This window comes from Herpailurus yagouaroundi, unplaced genomic scaffold (assembly GCF_014898765.1).
Source record: "Herpailurus yagouaroundi ecotype Mexico unplaced genomic scaffold, PumYag 250, whole genome shotgun sequence".
Lineage (NCBI taxonomy): Eukaryota > Metazoa > Chordata > Mammalia > Carnivora > Felidae > Herpailurus > Herpailurus yagouaroundi.
The window spans coordinates 1,887,541-1,908,262 of NW_024412467.1; the positions used below are offsets into that span (position 1 = coordinate 1,887,541).

At 50.9% G+C, this 20,722-nt stretch overlaps 1 protein-coding gene and 1 non-coding gene across 5 annotated transcripts in view; one reads left to right on the forward strand and one right to left on the reverse strand.

The window, feature by feature from the left end:
- CARMIL1 (capping protein regulator and myosin 1 linker 1) overlaps window positions 1–20,722 on the reverse strand; it is a 313,766-nt gene that overhangs the window by 291,846 nt on the left and 1,198 nt on the right. For all 4 annotated transcript variants that reach the window (XM_040460656.1, XM_040460654.1, XM_040460655.1 and 1 more), the window contains exon 2: window positions 16,652–16,749. In XM_040460656.1, coding sequence (XP_040316590.1) covers window positions 16,652–16,749 — 98 coding nt within the window. The remainder of the gene's footprint in view (window positions 1–16,651; window positions 16,750–20,722) is intronic.
- TRNAP-UGG (transfer RNA proline (anticodon UGG)) lies at window positions 18,253–18,337 on the forward strand. The gene has a single exon. It is a non-coding gene; the product is annotated as a tRNA-Pro (tRNA).

The window sequence follows — 20,722 nt, forward strand, 5'->3', positions numbered from 1 at the left end:
TGCCCACGCCACTGTCGCCGGTCCCCGCGCCCTGCAGGACGCTGAATTAGAGACGGGCGATGTCAGACAAGGCCGCTGAACAAAGGGACCCTGGGAAGACCAGTTCGGGCTTGAGATCTGTATTCCGGGCCTGGCCCGTCTATTAGGCAAATATACCCACAACCCACGAAAAGATCACTAGGGGGTGGGTCTGCGTGACACAGAGAGACAACAAGGAAGCGGTCCTGGGCTCTCAAGCAGCGTTCAGTGTCCCCGAGGATACTAGTTTGGTAAGAGGAGAATCCTGATTATGCGGAGTTGGGCCTTGAAGACGAGCAGTGGCCTCAATTCCGGGAATCTGACCCCCATGTGGGCAACTGGGAACAGAACCTTCGTCCCTGCTCACTCCTCCTCTGGACTCATTTGTGGGACAGAATCCAGTGAATGAGCTTGAGGATACTTGCATTCTGGTCCAGGTTTTAATGGGAAAGACAGGGAGGGAGGCAGGGTTGAGCAGAATAATAAGAGAGGGACTAACCAACCGAGCAGGGCCTGGCCACTAATTCGAGCTGCAAAGACATTTCTTTACATCCACTGAACTTTTAGAAAACGATTCACAAGGCTGATTTCAACACTCAACTGCCTGTATTTCCAATGATTTTTTTTTTTTAAGGCTCTAACTCTCCCTCAAAAGAGAAAGCACTGAGAGTCCTTAAGCAGGAAACGTTAAGAGGAAATGGTACGAAAGTGAAACCAATGGATCATTGGTCTGATTGAAGGAAGTGGACCCAGGTCCAAGGTTTTCTGAAACACGCCCTGCACAGGTTTCTTCGGGGCAAGTTTCCTGCAGCGTTGACTCGGACGACACGTGAGGCCCTCACGAAGAGACTGTGTTCAAGCAACGAGCCAGGGCTACCCCGAAGCTTCTGCACAGCCAGGCCGGGAGTCCCCGCCTGACGCAAGAAGCAAGCCAGACACCTGCCTACACAGCCCACTCAGCCCTCCAACAGAAGGTCTCTACTGCTGGGCTCCCGCAGGTGACAAAGAGCAGACATACACCGAGGATGTCTCAGTTCCCGATGGTCTAACATGAGGGTATTTAGAGAAGGAAGACAGGAAACCCTATCAGCAGCTGCCCAGTAGGGTCTCGTAGAAAACGAAAAACTACCGTTCCTAGCTATGTCAGTTTCAAGAGTTCAACGCACTCAACTTCAGGCTCGCTCTTTCCAAAGCAGCCACCCCAGGCTCCGTCACCCTCGTCCCACTCTCTCTCTTCTCACCACACACAACTGGCTCATTAACAGCCAGGGATTCTGTTATACAAGGGCTGTTACTGCCTCGTGCCTTACGCTCTCTTCTCCCTCCTCTGTCTTTGTCTGCCTGCCTGTCTGCCTCTCTCTCTCTCTCTCCTCCAACAAGAAGAACTTCTGTCCAATACAGATCAGCCCTGTCGGGTGGGCACACCTGCGAGGCACAGGCTGACGGCTGACTACAGACGCTGGCCTTGGGGGTCAGGCACAACCACCCCTTGTTCAATCAGCTGCGGCCAAGGTGCGGGGCTTCCTGTGCCAAGCACAGGGCTGCTGAGGAAAGGAAACCCTCAAAAGGAAACCGGAGGCATGGCAGGGTCTCAGAGGCAGCCAACACCTCGCATCTAAGTGCCTCGTCCGAGTCGTTTCCCTAAGCAGACTCTAAAATTCTGTGTACAATAGGTTACGATGATTTCTCGCTAAGACTTATTCCATAGGTCTCTACCTGGGGCTTAGGAATCTAATCCAGTGTTTCTCAAGTTTCGTCCGGATCAAAATCATCCTAAGGGCTTGGGGAAACAGAGTGTCGGGCTGCACTCCCAGGGTGTGCGATTCAATAGCTTTGGACGGGACCCCCGGGAGTTTGCGCCTCTAACAAATTCCCAGGTGACGCTACAATGTGCAGTTCTTGGAGCCACCCACAGAAAACCACCTAGTAGGTGTCTTAAGACAAACTTCCACTCGGTGCAACCTGTTATTTTGTTTTACACAGATTTAAGTATGGGGGCGCCTGGGTGGCTCAGCCGGTTAAGCGTGTGACTTCGGCTCAGGTCATGGTCTTGCAGTTCAGGGGGATCTCTGCTGTCGGCACAGAGCCCACTTTGGATCCTCTGTCTCTCTCTCTCTCTTTCTCTCTCAAAAATAAACAAACGTTAAAAGACTGTACAGATTTAAGCATCTAAATACTTCAAAAAGAAATGTTTTTTAATGCTTATGGGTTTGTAGGTAAGTCAATCATAATTACATTATACAACCGTATGTTTTCTGACTCTGATATAACTCTATAAACTAAGTAAGACTAGGGACCGATCGAAACCAGTGGGTCTCAACTCTGTGGCAATGCTGATGCCCAGAGAACATGTGACGATGTCTGAAGACATTTCTAATCGTCCTAACTGGGAGAAGGAGGTGATGCCTCCAGCAGCTAGTGGCTAGAGGCCAGGGACGCTACTCAACACCTGTGATGCGCAGGCAGCCCCCTGCAACACGGAACTGTTTGGTCTCGAACATCTAGTGCTGAGGCGGATTCGCCCCAGCACAGGGGTCGCCTGTGCCCCAGCACAGGTGGCTGAGGAGGTAAGAATCCTGCGTGGCCCAGAGATTCTGAAACCAGCATGCCCAGAGATGCTCTAATGTGGAAAAGCAGAGCCGCTCAAGCCAAGGAGTCCAAATAACACCCCTTGCCATAAAACAAAGAGCAATCCTGACTGGCACACAGGAAGAAGCAATCTGAGTCAGGCACCAAGAACAGGCGGGAGTGCCCCAAGCGGGCCGGCAAAGCCCTATGGGGACGAGCGAGAGCCAACCACTGATGTTTGCGAGCTGTTGTCCTGTTTGCAACCTGACTCACGTGGAAGAGAAAAAAAGGGCTGAAGCCCATTTCTGAACACATCCGGGTTTGCAGCAAAAAGAAGAGGAGAAAAGAAACCCACAGAAAAGGCACACGACTGCCTTCAGAGACATGTTCCTCAAACCCTTTCTTAGAGGAAAAAAAGTCTCAAAAAACGGTGCACCTTCCTTAAGAGCCGCAGAGTGAAAAACTCCTAAACCCGTTTCTGTAGAGACACCAATACCGGCTTAAAACAGCTCTGAGCGGAGGAAACATTAAGACAAGTATCTTGCACAGGACCAGGAGAAGATAAGAGTAGAGATCCTTCTTTTAGAGTATTTACATAAAATCTCGCAGAGCGGGGCGCCTGGGTGGCCCAGTAGGTTAAGTGTCTGACTCCGGCTCCGGTCATGATCTCAAGGTTCATGGGTTTGAGCCCCGCGTCGGGCTCTGTGCTGATGGCTCAGTATCTGGAGCCCGCTTCGCATTCTGTGTCTCCCTCTCTCTCTGTCCCTGCCCTGCTCGCACTTCTGTCTCTCTCTCTCTCTGAAAAATAAATAATAAAAACATTAAAAAAAAAAGCCACCCCTGGAGTTAAGGCTAAGTACACCGCAAGCATGTCTCTCCAGAACATCAAAAAGCAGAGCCCTCCTCTGACGGACGGAGAGGCTGGCTAGTCCCAGAGAGCCAGAAAGAAAGGGACTGAGCGCAGAAGGCTTCCTGCACTCACGTCAGATATAAAGACGGATGTCACCTTCAGTAAACCTCTGCAGCGAGAACAATGCCTCAGAAACTCTAGGTGACAAGGTGCTCGTGGCCTCTCCTTTGGGCTGGCCCACCCTCTCCCGCCCGGCCACACTGAAGACAGTGGGACATGAGAGGGCGCCTCAGCAAACTGCTGAAAAGGAAACGGCTGCCAGCGGCTCCCGGTCCGGTCGCACACGATGGCCTGTGAGGGGACAGACGCTCTGAGAAGGAGAGGGCCGCCCCGGAGTGGAAGCATCCACACGAGCCGGGTCACCGTCCGCAGCCAGTGTGGGTTTTCGGCCGCACCAGGCGTGCCTGGGAGACGATGAGCAGAAAGCTGCCCGGCTGCAGCCCTTCTGCTACCCCGAGGATGCGGGCAAAGAAGCGGAACGGGGCCCCCGGGACCGAAAAGGGAAGCTGCTGGCCGCCCCCGGAGCCAAACCCAGTCGGCCCAGAGGCAGCAGGAAAGCAGGCACCGGGGGCTCCTCTCCAGGTCTCAGTTCCTTCTCTTCCCGTGGGGGAAGTCTCGTCTGGTTGCCAGAGACGAGCAATCTAGAACCAATGGAGTCAGGAAATCAAAAACACCACTGCTGGCGCCTCACCGAGCAGCCGGGGCCTCCACTGGCCGCGCCCTGAGCTCACCCGCAACAAGACCACCGCCGGGCCGGAGGGCAGAGGGCAGGCCTCAGGGGGCGGGCGTCGATCAGGGGCACAGAGATGTCCTACAGGCGCCCGCATTGCTCCTGAAATCTCGTAACGGCCCGGCGTCGGGCGCTCGTGCTCCCGTCGATTCCACGGAGCCGCTAAGAACGCGGCCCTGAGGGTGGAGGGGGTCTTGCGCGCCTGCTCTCTACGGGGTTCCCCGGGGAACCTCAGGGTGCCACAAGCAAAGTGGAGGCCGGCGAGCAGCTATGAAAGGAGACACATGCAGGCTGAACCTTGAGAGGCTCCTGGGGGTAGCTCACAGGGCCTTACCCGGACCGGCCCCGGCGGGGGGGGGGGGGCGCGGGGGTCAGGAGAGGGGTGACGAAGCGGGGAAGACCCCTCCGAAGCCACAGACGGAGCAGCGAACGGCCATGCAACTCAAGAGAGTCCGTGTGAGCTCCGCAGGTGACGTAAATAAACTGCCTTCACCGCCGTCGGGGAGAAGAAGCGATGCGTCCTCTCATTTCGATACTAGAAGAATCCTCTAAGACACAGGACCAGCTGTACGTGCCCATGAGCCTGGGGCTCCTCTCATCTGCGCTTGGTCTCGTGAAAGGGCCTGGGCCTTATCACTCGCAGATCTGCGGAACCACCATTTATAAAGAGCTTTCGGGGACCCGAGGTAAGAAAGTCCCGTGACTGGGACAAAGACCAAAGGTCTAAATACTGCAGTCCAGCCCTCACACGAGCTCGGGTCCAGCTCGGGAAAAGACTGCGGCTGATTCAGCAGAAGCCGGCCGGGGGACAGTCCAGGGCTGTGATTCCGGCTGGGAACCACACTCACCCCAGTGAGCACGGCATAAGGTACGGGACCGTGGAACCGCACTGTGTCATACCCCGGCCACTAGGGTAACGGTGTACGCCATCTGCGCTTCAGTAAAAATGTTTGTGAAAACCTAAAGGAGGGGCGCCTGGCTGGCTCGGTCGGCGAAGCATCCGACTTTAGCTCAGGTCACGATCTCGCGGTCCGTGGGTTCGAGCCCCGTGTCGGGCTCCGTGCCGCAGCTTGGAGCCTGGAGCCTGCTTTGGAGTCTGTGTCTCCCTCTCTGACCCTCCCCTGCTTGTTCTATCTCCCTCAAAACATAAACATTAAAAAAATTTTTTTTAACAAAAACCAAAAATATAAAGCTAAAGGGAAAAAAAAAAAAAAAAAAAAAGCTGTGACCCTGGAAACCCACTTGCAGGCACCAGAAAAGACAAGAACCACAGGACCCCACGCCTGCAAATATACCACAGAAGACCACACATCCCACGGGTGGACCTGAGAGGGCCTGAAACTGCCAAACAAATAATTAAATAATTAAATTAAATTAAAAGTTTGCCTCAGGAGCTGGAGTCCAAGGGGCACTGGCCTAAGAAATCCAAGAACTTGAACAAAGAGAAGGAGCCAGGCTGCTAAATAGATTTTTTTTTTTAAGACAACAAAATTGATGCGGCAGGGAAATTACTCTCCATTGAGACTTCCTGAATAACAATCAGGTGAGAAACGCATCCTTTAAAAAGCCTGTCAGGCGGCAGTTTCACTTCCAGGAATTCATCCAAGAGAAATAAATATGGGGATGTTCTCATTTATAAGGCAAAATATTGGAAGCAACCTAAATAGCTCACAAAAAGTGTCAGATAAATTACAGCCGTTAATGAAGTGCCATGCAGAAGTCCAAAACGTAGATACGTGTTATTCAATATATACGCTATATGTATACAGTATTAATACGTGTGTAATGTATCACGTTATTGTCATGGAAAGCTTTGACCTTAAATACTAAATTTTTTAAGTACAGTACAAAATAGTATTCATAACGCCATTTTTAAAATGTCATACACTTCTATGTACATTAGTGGAGAAAAATACGAAAGAATACTTACGATTTTTCCAATGGTCCCTATTATTTTTTTAATATTTATTTTTGAAAGAGAGCACAAGTGGGGAAGGGGCAGAGAGAGAGAGGGAGACAGAGGACAGGCGCTGCACTGAGAGCAGAGAGTCCGATACGGGGCTCAAACCGCGAGATCAGGACCTGAGCCAAAGTCGATGCTTAACCAACTGAGGCACCCGGTGCCCCCTCAGTGGTCACTGCTGAATTGATCGCCTAGATGAGAGTTTTACTTTCCCATGTAACATCTTAGTAATGCAAATAACACAGATGCTTTCAAAATTAAAAACAACAAAAAAAGAGAAATCGTTTTCAGCGCCCCAGCAATGTGTAGCCGGTGTTCTCCTTTCGTCACACTGCGGTACCTGGATGTTTCCCACACGGCCTGGAGGGACAATTCTGTGATGACACTCTACATCCTCCTTTCAAGAGGCGCAATCCACAGGAGCCCACTGTTGAAGGCTCTGAGACATGCTGTTTAATTCAGCTTCAGAGTGTGCCAAACTCTGGTGCTCCCCAAACACCGACCAGTTCAATCGCCAAACGTCAACAGTTCAATCGCCAAACACCGACAGTTCAATCCCCAAACACCGACAGTTCAATCGCCAAATGTCGACAGCTCAATCCCCAAACACCAACAGCTCAATCACCAAACATAGCTCTATCACCAAAGGTCTACAGTTCAATCGCCAAACATCAACAGTTCTATCGCCAAAAGTCTACAGTTCAATCGCCAAGTGCCGACAGTTCAATTCCCAAACACCAACCAGTTCAATCTCCAAACGTCTACAGTTCAATCGCCAAAGGTCGACGGTTCAATCGCCAAAGGTCGACGGTTCAATCGCCAAATGTCGACGGTTCAATCGCCAAAACGTCGACAGTTCAATCACCAAATGTCAACAGTTCAATCGCCAAACATCGACAGCTCAATCCGCAAACACCGACGGCTCAATCGCCAAAAGGTCGACGGTTCAATAGCCAAACGTCGATGGCTCAATCCCCAAACACCAACAGCTCAATCACCAAAAGTCTACAGTTCAATCGCCAAATGCTGACAGTTCAATCCCCAAACACCGACCAGTTCAATCCCCGAACGTCTACAGTTCAAAAGGCTCATGGACTAAGAAGAATGACTCCAAAGCAGGTGAGCAGGTCTGGGACCATTGTGAAAGCAGCATCCTCCTCCAGGCAGACTGCAGGAAGGGAGCATAGTTAGCCTCAGGGCTGAAAGATGACGACTGCCTTCAAATGCCTGAACAGCACTGAGGCAAGGAGGGGGTTCTGTGAGGTCCCAGCAGACCCGGCAGGAACAAATGCAGACAAGTTACGGAGAAGCAGATTCCAGCCCAAACCAACAAAGGGCTTTCTGGGGACTCTCATTTTTCCCACCTCCGGAAGTACTGAAGCACAAAGTGGACACCTGGCTTGTGTATGGACACCCAGGGATGTCATAGAAGAAACTTCTCATAGGCTAGGGCCCGTGGTTAGATGGCCACTAAGAGTCCTCCAGGCCCAAGACCCCCTGGGCGGCGATCAAGGACGCCAAGATCGAGCAAACTTCCCCAGAGCCGGCTGGGGTCGGGTCCTCCAGACCTGCTGGCATTTGGAAGACCAGGACACTAACCCCACTCGATCCCCACAATGTCTCCTGAGACCCCCCCAAGGCCCAGGAATCAGCAGGCAAAGACACATTTGCCTCCTTAGCGGGACTAAGCACGTTCATCGCTAGCTCTCGCCACAGGCTGGAAATGCTCCAAGTACAGTTCAGGAGACGCGTCCACCCCGCCCCAACCTCTCAGAGGACCTGCCCTACACCCACCGTAGCTAAAGAGAACAAGACACCTGCACGCCCAGATTCACCAAGACATAATGTTTTCGAGAGAGAAAAACTCTCTCCAAAAAACAAGTACGAGGAAAAGGACTCGGTGGGTGAAAGTGAACGGACTATTCACACACACACACACACACACACACACACACACACACCCCAGAAGCAATCTTCCTTTCCTGCCTTTACCTCTCTTTTCTCAAAGACTTGGGGGACGTGATCTATTGAGAGAGAGAGAGAGAGAGAAATAGGGCAGAGTAACAGATCCAGACAATACGCCCCACATAGAGCAGCCCAAATTCTTACACTCTCTTCAAAGACAACAAGCATTTTAGAAAGGGAGGATGACGGGGGTGGGGCGGTGGAATCTTCTGCCCTTGGCCACATTCTATAAAGTTGCATTTCTCAATCTGTTTTAACAACAGACACTAACAGTGTTTCCAATGAAACGAAACGGTGTTACGGGAACTCTTCACTGAAGGCTTTGTTTTCTCTGGAACTCTGAAAAACAGGGTTCTCCCTATTCATTCCATATTTTGTACAGATCTCCTGGCTCCTGCATTTCCACAAAGCCCCTTTCACGCAGCTCACATACACCCCTGCCTCCCCGCGCCCCGGGGTGTGCCTGAGCGCCCAGCTCCCAGGGTGGTGAAATCCCAGAGGCTGGAAAAGAGTCTCTTTTTAAGAACAAAGTTCCTGCACGCCTGGTATACATTCGAGGGCTCCTGCCCAAGGTCACCGGACTCTCCTCTCCTAACTTCGGAAGGAACTGGGGCAGCGGCAGAGGAGACCGGAGAACGTGGAAGGGGCTCGGGTAACAGGTTCACACTGGCCAGAGCTGGCTTCTGGAAACACATGCCCAGAGCCAGCGCCTGCCTCCGACCCCCGGGGCCCCGAGACGAGTGGGGGGCCGCCTCCAGCTTTGAGCGGGGGGCATTCGGAAGCGCTGCAATGCGGGTTTACTCTGAAGGCCCCAGAACTTTGGCCAGGCCCCTTGGCAACAACGCGTGCCCTCCGATACCCCCTCCTGAAGGTGGTTTCGGTGTGCCCGCTGCTTTCTACGGCTCGAGTTCCTCGGGTCGTGTAACTTCACCCAGGTGCTCTGAAAATTACCCACGCGCTGAACGGTAAGCGATCCTGAAAAGTCGACACTCCTCGTGGTGCCACAGGGACAAGCGTTCAAATTCCCCCAGAAAACGGGCACAGAGCCTCCCGTGAGGGGGGCACGCCAGAGGCCTGGCACAACGGCTGTCCCCGGCAGGGCTCCTCGGAAGCCGCCGCGGTCTACAGACCTCGGACGTGAACTCCGTCCCTCCTTCTGTTTTAACTGCCGGAATAAGGCACAAGCACGGGCCCCGATGCGTCAGGCCAAGTTCAGCCTGTTAGAGATCAATGCCGAGGTACGCTGTGCAGTCAGCATACACCGCGTTCCAGAAGAACAAAGCTTCTCCTGCCGTCTCCCTCGGAAAGCACCCTGAGACCGCGGCTGTGGCTGTTTTAGGCACCGTGACAGCTGTGCCACTTAGCTGGCGAATGCGGAGTCCCTCTGAAATGTGCAGCCAGAACAGAATCCAATCTCCCCTTCTATTTCTAATTTACGTTCGTCAAAGCCACTCCCCGAGATCGCTAATCGGGTTTATGCTATTTCAGACTGAACTACGAACCGGCAGAAAAAAAAAAAAAAAAAAAAAAAACTACTCCTAAGGTGTCTCGACTTTACGAGCTCTTTGGAAAATTACATGTTTTAAAAAAGGTGCCACTGGTTTAAAAAAGAAAAGTCCAGGGGCGCCTGGGTGGCGCAGTCGGTTAAGCGTCCGACTTCAGCCAGGTCACGATCTCGCGGTCCGTGAGTTCGAGCCCCGCGTTGGGCTCTGGGCTGATGGCTCAGAGCCTGGAGCCTGTTTCCGATTCTGTGCCTCCCTCTCTCTCTGCCCCTCCCCCGTTCATGCTCTGTCTCTCTCTGTCCCCAAAATAAATAAACGTTGAAAAAAAAAAAAATTAAAAAAAAAAAAGAAAAGTCTGGACACCATCGGCCGAGGCTGCTGTCGCCTAAAAGTAGCCGCGAAACACAAATTCCAGAGTGGGTGTTTGAGAAGTGACCGTGCCACAGGCCGTGCTGAATCAAGTGAGCCGTTAGAGTCTGGGGAGTGAGGGAAAGAGTTCACGGTCTGGCCGTGCAAAATGGACACGGCCCAGTCTCAAGGAGCACTGCTTCCCGTATCAGAGAGTATCTGACATTGAAAATAATTAACGTGGGCCAGACGCTTACAAAACTTTCAGGGGAGAGCGAGGCCCCCTTTGAAAGTATTTCTAAAACAAACAGGTAGCAGTCGAGTGTATGTTTTGAGTTACTGAAAGCCTGCCACCAAAATATCTTAGGGGTACACGTTACCCAAAAGAACATCCTCACGCTTTTCAACACGTTCAAGGTTGACGCAGGCTTATCCCAAGAAGCCTAAGATGCTCAGAAGTTATACAGGAAAAGTCAAAAAGAAAATATATTCAAGAGATTCCAGGTTGACTTTTTTTTTTTTTTCAACGTTTATTTATTTTTGGGACAGACAGAGACAGAGCATGAACGGGGGAGGGGCAGAGAGAGAGGGAGACACAGAATCGGAAACAGGCTCCAGGCTCTGAGCCATCAGCCATCAGCCCAGAGCCCGACGCAGGGCTCGAACTCCCGGACCGCAAGGTCGTGACCTGGCTGAAGTCGGACGCTCAACCGACTGCGCCACCCAGGCGCCCCCCAGGTTGACTTTTCAAAAGAACGTAAGAGAACGAGGGACGAATTGTTCCAGAGGGAATGGGTGACATACGGGGAAGCCGACATTTGCAGACACGCTTTTTCCCGCCTGCCCTGCTTCTTCCAACCCATGTGGTGAGGGTTGTGGAAGAACAGTGGGCTGGCAGAGGTGATAGAATTCCAAAATGAAACAGAAAAGGCAAGGCTGAGACCAGCGGTGAACCTTCCACACGCTTCAGAGTCACCACCAGGGAGATGGGAGACCACCTTCCTCTTCCGAGGCAAGTGGCATCAGGAACGTGGACGGAAAGAGGTCACCAAGGACCCTGCTTCCTCCTGACAATGGTTTTCTTTCAACCATTAGCCCTGAAGGGAAAGAAAAGAAAAGAACAGAAAAGAAAGGAAAAGAGAAAAAGATGAGAGGAAAAAAGGAGAGGAAGGGAGGGGAGGGGAGGGGAGAGGCTGAGGCAATACCAAATGATGTCAAAGACTTGGGGCCCCTGGCTCACCGACTCTTCGCTGACAGGACTCCACAGTGCCACAGCCACTGGGACAACAGCTGACAGCTTCTTGTAAAATTAAGCAGGCAAGGGGCGCCTGGGTGGCGCAGTCGGTTGAGCGTCCGACTTCAGCCAGGTCACGATCTCGCGGTCCGTGAGTTCGAGCCCCGCGTCAGGCTCCGGGCGGATGGCTCGGAGCCTGGAGCCTGTTTCCGATTCTGTGTCTCCCTCTCTCTCTGCCCCTCCCCCGTTCATGCTCTGTCTCTCTCTGTCCCAAAAATAAATAAACGTTGAAAAAAAAAAATTTTTTTTTAAAAAAATTAAGCAGGCAATGCCAATATGAGCCTGCACTTGTGCTCCCTGGCATTTACCGGGGACACATGAAGACTCGTGTTCACACGGAAGTCTGTAACCCAGTGTTTACCTCCATTTTATTCCCCAAATAACAACCCCAAAACAGAAAATCACCCCCAGGTCCCTCAACAGGTGAGGGGACATCCATAGCATGGAACAGTCCCTGGAGTGGGGGGGCGTGGGGAGGCACAGTGGCTATGCTGTTCAACAACCTTGGTAAATGTCTAGGGAATTATCCAAAGTGGAAAAAAAAAAAAAAAAACAAGAACAAAACAACTCCCAAAAGGCATATACCACACGATTACATATGTATAATATTTTCGAAGTAACAAAATTATAAAAACGGAGAACGCCTTAGCGGCTACCAGGGGCCACAGAAGTGCATACACGGGTGTGGCTCTGAAAGGCAATATGAGGGATCCCTGAGGTGACAGCAATGTTCTGCACTTTGCAGCATCAGTGGCAATATCCTGAATGTGATGTCACAGCTATAATTCTGCAACAGACGACAAACTGGATGAAGGGTACCAGGGACCTGACTTCTGACAACTGTTAAAATCTACAACCATCTACAATCAATGAAAAGTTTAATTTAAAATGCATAAATTGGGGCGCTTGGGTGGCTCCGTCGGTTAAGCGTCCGACTTTGGCTCAGGTCACGATCTCACGGTTCGCGAGTTCGAGCCCCGTGTCGGGCTCTGTGCTGACCGCTCGGAGCCTGGAGCCTGCTTCGGATCCTATGTCTCCGTCTCTCTCTGCCCCTCCCCCACTCACACTCTGTCTTCCTCTCTCTCTCTCAAAAATAAACACTCAAAATTTTTAAATAAACAAATAAAAATAAAAACTACATAAATTAAAACACATTTTTAAAAGTCCAGGTATTGCAAAAATCGGGTGAAGATTCAATTAGCAAATGAGAAAATGAAATAACAGCCTAAGACAGAATGACTTCCTAATGGCATGTCCTACAGACAAGAGAGAAAGGTATTACGGCAACAGATGACATGTGCCAGCATGTGGCCTTCAGGGGACCTGCCCACCATGTAAAAAGTACGGGGCATGAGGACCTGACCACAGAGAGCACTCCTCAGGATGGACAGCCCGTTACTCTGACTGCCCCAAGAGGCACCAGCTTGGGCTGGTTTCCTAACCTGTGGTCGGTAGGGTCTCTGGCCCGTGGTCGGTAGGGCCTCTGGCCCTGTTTGGTAGGGCCTCTGGCCCGTGGTCCGTAGGGCCTCTGGCCCATGGTTGGTAGGCTCTCTGGCCCGTGGTCGGTAGGTTCTCTGGCCCGTGGTCCGTAGGGTCTCTGGCCCGTGGTCAGTAGGGTCTCTGGCAAAGAAGTCTGAGAAAGACCACATACTTCATCTCTTTCTCAGGCCTCTACGGCACCCACTGGTGTATTAGTGGCTCTGGTAGCCGTGCAGGAAAGACACTGGTTTGTCCTTGACACCCCAACTGCCAAGCGCATTTGACCACCAAGCGCCCGTCCTCCTGCACTCCCAACACTTCTGCTTCCATGTGAGCAGAGCCTGCCTCAGGAATCTGGGATCTGGTCAGCACTCCATCCTGCTGGAAAGGGGACACAGACCAGAAACAACTCTCCCGGGCCTCCTGGCGAACAGGGAACACAACCTCTCAACAAAGGCAGTGGACATGCGGGCACCAGAAGGGGTGGCATCGTCCGGGCCACCAAGAAGACAGTGTAGCGCCCCTTGGCTCCTCGCCTTCGGTCCCTGGTCGGGTGTGTATCGCGCGCTGGGCATGGCACCAAGCAGCACTGAGACATATCCTGGCTAATCTTCAAAGCAGCCATTTACAAACAGATCCTGTGAGAACACCTGTTTCATTAGAGAAAGGAACTGAGCTTAACAACGTTATAAAGTGGCTGGGCTGCCGTCTGAACCGGGTGTGACTCCAGGGGCCAGGTCCTTATCCACTGAGCCCTGTGCCTCCCTGGAGACAGGAGGATAAAGTTCAGGTACAGGTCATTAGAAACAGGTGGTGAGAAGAGACCTACTTAAGCGGTCCGGCTTTACCTGATATCCCCATCGCAAGGGAAGGAGTCAACTCACTGCCTGGCCGCTCTCCACCCTGTACGTGCTCCAGCCTCACTTTGGATGCTTCTCTGGCGTGTAAACACCTCCGGCTTCCAGGCATCGTCCTGTCCCCTTTGTCCGGAACGTGTCTCTACTCTCTTCCCTTGGCAACTCCTACTCAGACATCAAGAGTCGGCTTAGGCTTCCACACCTTCTAGTCCGAGTCTGGGGTCCCTCTGATGTGCCGTGACATTCCCCCACCCCCCACCCCGGTCATCCCGCTCCTAGCTCAAAGCACTGCCCACTGACACGTTTACCTCCCCAGCTGGACGGTGAGGCCTGGCTACGTGAAGTCCGGTACATACAATGCGTGTGGCACACCGACGTGCTCGGTAAGTCAGGAAATTACGTGCAACTCAGTCCGTCCACCAGATAAACGCAAGAGTCCCGATCTTTCTGACCATTGGGCGAAAGGGTGCAATCATTCAACGAGCCAGAAGATATTTTCTGTTTATTTTGATAATAATGGTGAAGCAGACAGGCTTTGAGGGAGGCGGATCTGGGTTCAAACCGCGGCTCTGTCGTTAACTAGCCGCACAATCTGAAGCCGCGTACGGAGCCTCTACGGATGTGAAGGGAGATGTAAAGAGTGCCCACCTCTCGGGGCTGCGACGGCTGATGCACCATGAAATGTTCAGCAGAGAGCCCAGCACCTGGTCAGTGTTCGGTGAATAGCAGCCATCACGACCACGAGAAGAAAGACCAAGATAAACCTTCTCCAGAAAACAAGCTACAGAGAGCATGAAGTCTCCAACGGTAAAAAGAGGGAACTAAGGAACGTAGAACACACTCCCGGCCTTATGAGGAAGGACACTAAGAACAAGAAACAAAACTCGAGATACACTGAAGCTACGAAGCCAACTCACCGGTTACCGATGTTAGCAGACTGACCGCCAGACAGAAGTCAGGAATGAAAACGGTAAAGAGATCCCCCCCAGTGTTTTCATGTACATAACTGAATTTCTCTAAATTCAGACACTCCAAAGTCAACCACGTCAAGGTCTGTCGCTGACCATCTTGCTCAAACTTGAATACTTCCATTAAGATTGTCAGACTCTATTTCTATTAATAATTCCTGCCCATGCATGTAAGGAACAGCTAAAACAAGTCTATACCAAGCTACCAGAAAGTATTTAAGTTCCTGACTTGGGGAGATAAATGCTTACAAAGACGTGTAATTTGGCTAGAATCTTAACTGGCTTACGTTAAGATCGGGGGGGGGGGGGGGTCTCCACATCAGGTACTTAATCATAACTGCTTGTAAAGGTGCCAATCTTGTCATCCTGGACACTTAAATTTGTCTTTGAAATTTTCACTTTGTAAATCTCACTCACGGCGTGCACTCATTCTCAACATGAACGGTATCCACACCAAATAATGCCAGACCTTTGTAGCAAGGACCACTGGACGACTACCCCTCAAATCCTATAAAGGGGGATCCGTCTTGTGAAGATGTACTTTAAAAGTATAAAACAACAAAGAGCAGAAACAAAATTTCTTCTCTCCACACTACCACCGCCCCCCACAAAGTACCACTATCCTACGACATTACGTAAAATACACCCTGAGGAAATGTACTCTTTTACTCTTGTTTTTAAGGAATTTTCTTCGGTTTCTTTACATAAGCAATCTCTACATCCAACGTGGGGCTTGAACTCATGACCCCAAGGTCAAAAGCCCCATGCTCTACCACCTGAGCCAGCCAGGCGCCCCAAAAAATTACTCTTCATTAAAGCAAAATAAGTCAGAATAATAGCCCCAACCATTTCTGCTATGGGTAACTCTAATTATGCAGGTTACATGAACACACTGGGTACCAGGGCCAAAGCCACCCAATCAAGTTTTCCCCCTTCAGCTTCTCTGCCATCCCAACTCATACACGTAGCCCACAGAGAAAGAGAAGTCATCCATCAAGAGCATAATCCTTCCATCTACAGGGAAGGTAGTTAGATATTCGAGAAGATTCTCAAGACAGATGTTATCAGGAAGACACTTCACGATCTTTCTGTGGCAACTTCAACCAATGAAACAGAATATTAAAAGTATTCTCTTTCCAATGACACATGGTTGGGATCTGTTTTCAAATACTCCAAGAGGTGTGGGGGGAACTGTGGTCGATAAACAAGACGGGTGAAACACAAAGAGACTACTGAAGCTGGATGAACACTCACAGGGTTCAACATACTAATCTCTACTTTTGCGTATGCTGGAGAATTTCCCATGATAAAAAGAGAAACAGAATATTCTCTCCGACAAAAACACAAACAACACGTATTCCCCCAAGGCTAAATCAAGGTTCCCCACAGTCTCAACCTAGAAGCCACTAGAATACCACAAAGGGCTCTTCGCTTCTCTAAAGGTACAGCCCAGTCACTGACAATGACCTCCCCACTCTGACCAGCACACGGTCCAGTCCCTGGGTCCCCGGCAGCAACCCCACACGCTGGGGGGACCCCAAGTTCAGTCTCAGTGCCACAAGCAGCTCCCTTCGAAATACCAAACATCCGTGTGAAATGACAGGTGTTTTCTTTCCAGTAACAGTGACTCAGACGTCACATCTGAGAACACTTACATAGTTCAACTAACATGACACAAATTTTTTAAACGCTTCCCTAAGTCCTCACAAATAAAATCACACAATCTGCCACAGCAAAGATAACTTTAAATAAGCTTCAGTTCACATCAAACTGAGTAATTGGAAAACAGGCTGTAGATGACCTCAATGTGGGTGACTGTGATAATTTTAAGAAATACAATTGTCAACACTGCAATCTCGAAACTGTAAATGCCCTACTGTTCAGTTTCAATGGCCAGATATTCCAATTAACCCAAGACAAAATGGCCCTCAGAACTTTCGAACTAAATGTGAATCACAGCACTTGAGTTGCCTGGAAATTAAGCAATCAAAACAATGAAGAGGAAAAACACTTTCACTTCCAAACGTTTTAAGAAACGAGAATACTTACCAGCACTTTGTTTTCAACTCTGTCTCCCTTAACTTCCAGCTTGACTTTCTTCTTCACTGCAATTTTTATCTTTCTGCCAATAACATCCTTTATGCTTTCTGGAAGGAGAGAATCGTTGCATTATAGTCTTTTATTGGTAAGAAAAAAAAGGCACTGGGGAGGAGAGAGCATTCGAAGGAGTATTTTTGTTTGTTCTTATTGTCGTTGTTTTTTAGCTTATTGTAACAAGGCTGACAGTTACCAGTCACCACGTATTTAATGAACACCTGCTATGTGCTTCATACTGGGGGCTCAGACGCTGAGCAAAGAGGAGGAACTGAGAGAGGAGGGGAGACTTCAAAATGGGCACGGTGGCAGGAAGGTCTTCCCGGGACTCCAGGGAGTACTCCAAACGGAACAGGTGCCAAAGCACACTCGTTCTCTTCCCCCACCCCTCCTCTGGCCACTGATGAAGCTAGAAATCTCTTAGCAACCCGACTGTCCATCCCTATCCATCCCACGCCCTTAGGACTTTGTAGGTATTATTCCCTTTCCTGAGATGCCCTTTCCCTCCTCTCCCGGTTAGTGTACCTCAAAATATAGCAACCTCCTCTATACTCCCATAGCTCTGTGTTCTACAGTATAATCGTATAGGCTTATTCATATATTCAATCCAAAATACATGTCCACAGGAATAGCTCCCGCGTGCCAAATGTTCTGTAGATGCAGGGATGGAGAGGGCCCTGCCTTCCACAGGTGCTTATGGTCTAGAGGCCGCAGACAGACGCCTCTAGAAAAATCTGCACTCGCTACCATGAGATCACAGACAAGGAGGTTCATGAAGGTTTCAGGGAGAAGGGGACTCCTGAGCCGAATCTTGAAAGAGTAGGAAAGACGCCACTGGTCCAAAGCAGGGTGTCCAGGGGCGCCTGGATGGTGCAGTCGGTTAAGCATCCGACTCTGGATCTCAGCTCGAGTCAGGATCTTATGGTTCGTGGATTCGAGCCCCGCGTCGGGCTCTGTGCTGACAGCTCAGAGCCTGCAGCCTGCCTCGAGTTCTGGGTCTCCCTCTCTCTCTCTGCTCCTCCCCGGCTTGTGTGCGTTCTCTCTCTCTCTCTCTCTCTCTCTCTCTCTCTCAAAAAATAAATAAAAACATTAAAAAAAAGAATTTAAAAAAATGCAATGTGTAATTCACTGAGGTGCAGTAAGAACACAGAAGTTTTATTTATCTTTGCAATGTTTCAGTTTATGTTTTTAAATTATACATGCTGGGGGTGCCTGGGTGGCTCACTCGGGGAAGCGTCCGACTCTTGGTTTTGACTCAGGTCATGATCTGCAGTTTCATGAGTTAAAGGCCCAAGTCGGGCTCTGCACTGGCAGCAAGGACCTGCCTGGGATTCTCTCCTTCGCTCTCTGCCCCTCCCCCACTCACGCTGTCTCTCTCTCTCTCTCTCTCTCTCTCTCTCAAAATAAATAAACTTTAAATTATACATGCTAAATGAAGTATGTATGTAGCTTCATAAATAAATGTTTGTGAAGGGGTAATCAAATATCCTTATTGGAAACCCACCACAAAAGTTTAGAGCCACCAAGTTAGATAGGAGCAAAGAAGGGGACCAGTTGCCTGGGTGGCTCAGTCGGTTGAGCATCTGACTTGGACTCAGGTCATGATCTTGAGGTTCATGGGTTCAAGCCCCATATCAGGCTCTCTGCTGTCTGCGCAGAGCCCATCTCGGGTCCTCTGTCCCCCCTGTCTCTGCCCCTCCCCTGCTTGCAACTCTCTCAAAAATAAGTAAATCTTTTTTTTTATTTATTTTTTTTTTTTAAAAAAAGAGGAAAAACAAGGGAAAATGCAGCTTGTTCAGGGACTGACAAGGAGGAGCTGGGATGTTACGGAGGAAAGGGGACAAGTGGGGAAGTTCTCTGCCCTGGGAGCTCTCCAGCCAGCTTTGGGTATGATCAGACTTCTTCCCCCCACCCCCACCCCCCCACAAGAGGCCTGTGGGAGAGGAGTGTCACAAATGGACTTCAGAACAGAAGGAGACTGGAAAGTTAGATCCCAAAAGGTCAGAAGCAGCCACCTCGGAGAGGCAACACGGCCGAGGACAGTCTTCTCTTCCTTGTCAGCGTTTCAATTTTTTTTATAACAAGCCCGTATTTCTTTCATAATCAGAGAGATACACAGTACATTTTTTAAACACCTTCGGGGATTAGCTTAAGGGAATTAGCTGAGGTTTTTCACACAGTTGCCATTTTGATTCGATGGCAATGGAAGTCTCAGCACTTGCAATGAGAGGAAAGCAGTGCTTCTTCCTAGGAATTTCCCCCATCCCAGACGAATGGGGCCGTATACAGGCCCAGAAAATTCATACTGGGCATGTCACAAAAGTATGTGTCACTTGGTTGAAAGACATGTGAGCGGGGCAAGACTCAATAAGCACACATTCCACTTCTAGATAAGGATGAAATCAACTTTGAAAACATACCAAAGGATTTATTTTGAGAACCATCAACATAAACCAGGTATCTTATTTCCATCCCTTTTCTCTCTCTCTCTCTCTCTCTCTCTCTCTCTCTCTCTCTCGTCTAAGTAACTACCTAACCTTTTCATTACCAGGCTCAAGGACAACTAACTCACAAATCCACCAACCTCTTTAGCTGCCCTTGTCCCCTGGCCAAGGAGGCCAGCCCTCCCCCAAACTTTCTCAGGACCTCTGCAGGCATCTTCAGAGACTTGTGGGCAATGGTTTTCTCCTCCCAGAGGGGTGCTGGGAAGATCCCAGCCTCCCAGAACCGGATGGGCCACTCGCTCCGGCAAAGGCAGCTGATGCTTTATCTCAGGAGCCGACTCCACAGGGTTGGGGAGAGAGGAGAGGCCAGAGTGGGGGAAGGGCCCGGTAACTTCAGGTCCTAAGTCTGGGTAAAAAATTACGTTTGCGTTTTGAGGTTTGTTTGGTTTTTTTTTTTTTTCTAATTCAACAAAAGCAGAAGCATCCATACAAACCTAGCAACAGCTCCTTCCCATCGTTTTCACCTGCTGAGTTAAGTGAGCAATGGAAAAGCACAGAAACTCCTCCAAAGTATTAAGGCTAAAAGGAGTCACAGAGGGGCGAGTTTCTCAAATGCACATGAACAGGCAGGCACAACTTCCTCCTGCTGTCAGCACCCGTTAAACAGCATCCTTCCCTGCAGTGCGCCAAGGATGGTTCAGTCAGGAGCACAGGCCACAGGGGCTCAAAACGCGCAGACACACACACCTGGTTCAAACACAACACGCTACACACACACACACACACACACACACACACACACACACGCTTAAACGGTGCGTTTTCAAAAACACTCTGTCTCACCTCAGTTTAGTTCTGCCATTTTAACCCTCCACATAATTAAGTTAAACCCCAAGAGGTGGAACCCAGCCCAAAGCCCCCCCACCCCCTCGCCGATCAAAAAAAAAAAAAAAAAAAAAAAAGAAAAAAAAAAAAAAAACAAAAACACTCAAGGGACCCAAACAATAGGTCACCTTGCACAGGGCACTACACACAGGTTCCCAGGGCTCCCGGATGGGCAGAATCGGTAGGTTAACTATTATGAAAATAAGCTGGAGTCATTAACCCTCAGTTTCCCGGCCCGCGTTTGCGTCAGTCCTGTAACCCCTTCGCTGCCGCTGGGCTGGGCGAAGCCACGCCTCGCCGGGCTCGGGGCGCACCCCAGAGCAGCGCCCCCTCCCCGCGTGTGCGTGTGGCGGGGGGTGGGGGGAGGGGTGCTCCAGTGGGGGGTGCCCGGCAGGTGCCGGAGGTGACCCCGCCGTGCGCTCGCCCCCCGCCCCCCGTGCTGGCCCTTCCCGGACTTCCCCGAGTTTGGGGCAGTGGGCTGGTGGCCGTCAGGGGTGCTCCTCGCTTCCAGGACTCCCCAGCCCGCGCGGCCCGCCCCCGCCCCGCTTCCGCCGACCTCGACCCCCACCCCCACCGGCCGCGGCTGGGGAGGCGCCCCGGGGCTCCGGGGGCCCCCGCCGCTGCCCACGGCCGCCCTCCCCGGACTCGGCTTCCCGGGCGGCGAGACGCGAGCAAAGTTGCCGGCGCCCCGCCCAGC